The 3,101-nt window shown below is 41.1% G+C and overlaps 1 protein-coding gene across 1 annotated transcript in view; it reads left to right on the top strand.

The window, feature by feature from the left end:
* RBM34 (RNA binding motif protein 34) overlaps positions 1–3,101 on the top strand; it is a gene marked incomplete at its 3' end in the record, with an annotated part of 19,958 nt that overhangs the window by 2,346 nt on the left and 14,511 nt on the right. The window contains exon 4 of the mRNA XM_023517673.1: positions 1,571–1,802. Coding sequence (XP_023373441.1) covers positions 1,571–1,802 — 232 coding nt within the window. The remainder of the gene's footprint in view (positions 1–1,570; positions 1,803–3,101) is intronic.

Raw genomic sequence — 3,101 nt, 5'->3', positions numbered from 1 at the left:
CTGCCCTTTAGGGATTATGTCATCAGATCACCTGTGTGCTGTGTATACCCGTTCTTCTGCCCTTTAGGGATTATGTTATCAGATCCATCCGTTTTCTCATTCCTATGTCTTTGATCTGTCTATCATATTAACATACTCAAGATTCTCATCTTTAAAAAAGATAAAAACAAACAAGCAAACCTGTCTACAGATGGGTGTCTCTGCTGCCGTTCTCTCAATCCTGCCTTTCATAGTCAAGCTTTTAGAAAAAGTAGTCTCTTCTTACACTCTTCTCTACACATTTGCATTCGGGGGTGGTTGGTTTTTTACTTTTTCTTTTTGCTCACCCCAAACCAGTGCTCAGTGAGGCCATCGTAACCTTGTTGCCATATTTGCCATATTTAATGGGTAATACCCTTTGTCTATGAGTCGTCCCTGTTACATTTCAAATGACTACTTTTCTTGTGAAGCTACTGGGATCTCTGAGAGCAATCTCCTTTTTTTCCTGGGCTCAAGTGATCCTCCTGCCTCAGCCTCCCATTCCTTGGAACTAGGGTGTCTGCCACTGTATCTGACTATGTTCTCCTTTTAGATTTTTTTTTTCTCCCTTTAGATTTTGATGCCCAGAACTTATCCTTGTGCACTGATACTTTATATTTGCCATTTCAGAATTTACTTTTGGTAAGCAGTCCTTTAAATATTATAGAACCATTATGAATAGGGAATTTGGTTTTTCCCACTGGCCAGATTGCTTTTACAAAGTAAGTATTTTGCAGGCATATTAATATTTTTAGACTCCTGGGGAGTGAAAACCTTAGTGCCTCGAAGTTCTAGAGCAGAGAGTGAAATTAGACATTGATAGAAAGTAAAAAAATCTCTGAGAGTTTTAAATGAACTGGTTTTCATTTGGATGAACTCTTGTTGCTGCTTCTAAAACATGTTTTGGCATGTGTTTAAAATTTGAGCTCAACTTTTTTTTCTTTTTTCTTTTTTAGAGACAGAGTCTCACTTTGTCACCCTTTGTAGAGTGCAGTGGCATCACAGCTCACAGCAACTTCCAGTTCTTGGGCTTTGGCGATTCCCTTTTGTGAGCCTCCTGCGTACCTGGCACTAGAGGCACCCACCACAATGCCTGGCTATTTTTTTGTTGCATTGTGGCTGGGGCCAGGTTTGAACCCACCACCCTCAGTACATGAGGCTGGGGCCCTACTCGCTGAGCCACAGGCATGAGCTTAACTTTTTTTTAACTCTTTGAGTTACAGATCTTTTCTAAAGATGATGGTTACTTTCTCAATAATGTTGCTTTAAAAATTTCAATATGATTGTGAGTGGTAAGTTTACATTTAGGAAAAGCCATAGCCAAGTGTTGTGGCAGGTGCCTGTAGTCCCAGCTACAAAGGAGGCTGAGGCAAGAGAATCACGGCACTCTACCCAGGGCAACGTAGACTTTGTGTCAAAAACAAAAAAAGGAAAAGCCAGAGGTCATTGGGTAATATTTCTAATCATGAGGTTAGGACTGTGCTTTGTCAAACACTAGACCTGCCTTCCGTGACTTCTACCCCTTGTTTTCTTTTGGTTTTGCCTTAAAAAGGGAAAGTGCTCTAGCAAGTGCTGATTTAGAAGAAGAAATTCGCCAGAAACGAGGGCAGAAAGGGAAAAATTCTCAGTCCAGTGTTAAGGCTGCAGATAGGAAAGTCCTTGATGATGTAGACGACACAGTTGTAAGTCCAAGAAAGAAAATTCAGATCAACCAAGAAGAAGAGAGATTAAAGAATGAAAGAACTGTGTTTGTTGGCAATTTGCCCATCACATGTAATAAAAAGGTGAGTTTCTCTTGTAAAAATTTAAAGATATTAATAACTTTATTTACCTTTCTTTTGTTGTACAAGTCCATAATAAGTCATTGATAAAACTTCATTGTAGACTATGCGCACTGGTTCATGCCTGTAAACCTAGCACTCTGGGAGGCAGGTGGGTGGATTGCCTCAGCTCACAGGTTCAAGACCATCCTGAGCAAGAGCGAGACCTTGTCTCTAAAAATAGCCAGGCATTATAGCAGGCACCTGTAGTCCCAGCTTCTTGGGAGGCTAAGGCAAGAGAATCGTTTGAGCCCAAGAGTTTGAGGTTGCTGTGAGCTATGGTACCATGGCACTCTACTTGGGGTGACAAAATGAGACTCTGTCTCAAAAAAATATATAAATAAAATAAAACTTCATTGTAAGCAGTGCCTGTAGCTCAGTGGGTAGCGCGCTGGCCACATACACCAAGGCTGGTGGGTTGAAACCTGGCCCAGGCAGCTAAACAACAATGACTACCGTAACCAGGAAAAAAAAATGCTGGGCATGTGGCGAGTGCCTCTAGTCTTAGCTACTTGGGAGACTGAGTCAAGAGAATTGCTTAAGTCTAAGAGTTTGAGGTTGCTGTGAGCTGTGATGCCACTGTACCGAGAGCAACACAGTGAAACATTGTCTCCAAAAATAATGTAAATGACCTAAATAATTCCACTCTAGATGGCTTCCAATGTCTAACCCTTCTTTTTCTTTTTTGTTTTGTTGTAGTTTGGCCGGGGCCAGGTTGGAACCTGCCACCCTCGGTATATGGGGCTGGCACCCTACTCACTGAGCCACAGGTGCCACCCTCCCCCTTCTTTTTCATTCCTGTAGGCACCGCCCTAATTCAAGCCTTTGTAGATCATATTTGAACTATTGCCGTGACCTGCCTGGCTTTTTTCTTTCAGCCTTATCTCTTAATGTAGGCCGCTAGAATGGAAGCTCTTATGTTGAGGGAAATAATTCCCTCTTCACTGCTATCCTCAACCCGAAATGGTGCCTTGTCTGTAGTAGGGGCCCAGTAAATATTTGTTGTGTAAAAGAGTGGATACATCCTCAGGTTCTACTTAAAAACAAAACAGTACAAAAACTTGCTGATTTTTTTCATTTCACTTCCCATTTGCCTCCCAGCATCTGATTTGTGATTATTTTTTAGAATGTAACATGTTTTACTTTGTAACATAGTTTTGGTCATTGATCCTATTAGATTATAAGGAGCTCAAGGGAAATGAGTGGCTGTATAGTGCTTCACACAAATACCAACCATTTCGTAGATTTTTTTTTTTTTTTTGA

This window comes from Otolemur garnettii, unplaced genomic scaffold (assembly GCF_000181295.1).
Source record: "Otolemur garnettii isolate 467f Iridium unplaced genomic scaffold, OtoGar3 scaffold00116, whole genome shotgun sequence".
NCBI classification, from domain to species: Eukaryota; Metazoa; Chordata; class Mammalia; order Primates; family Galagidae; genus Otolemur; species Otolemur garnettii.
Note: the sequence above shows the minus strand (reverse complement) of the source record. Positions and strands in the feature narration are given on the sequence as shown.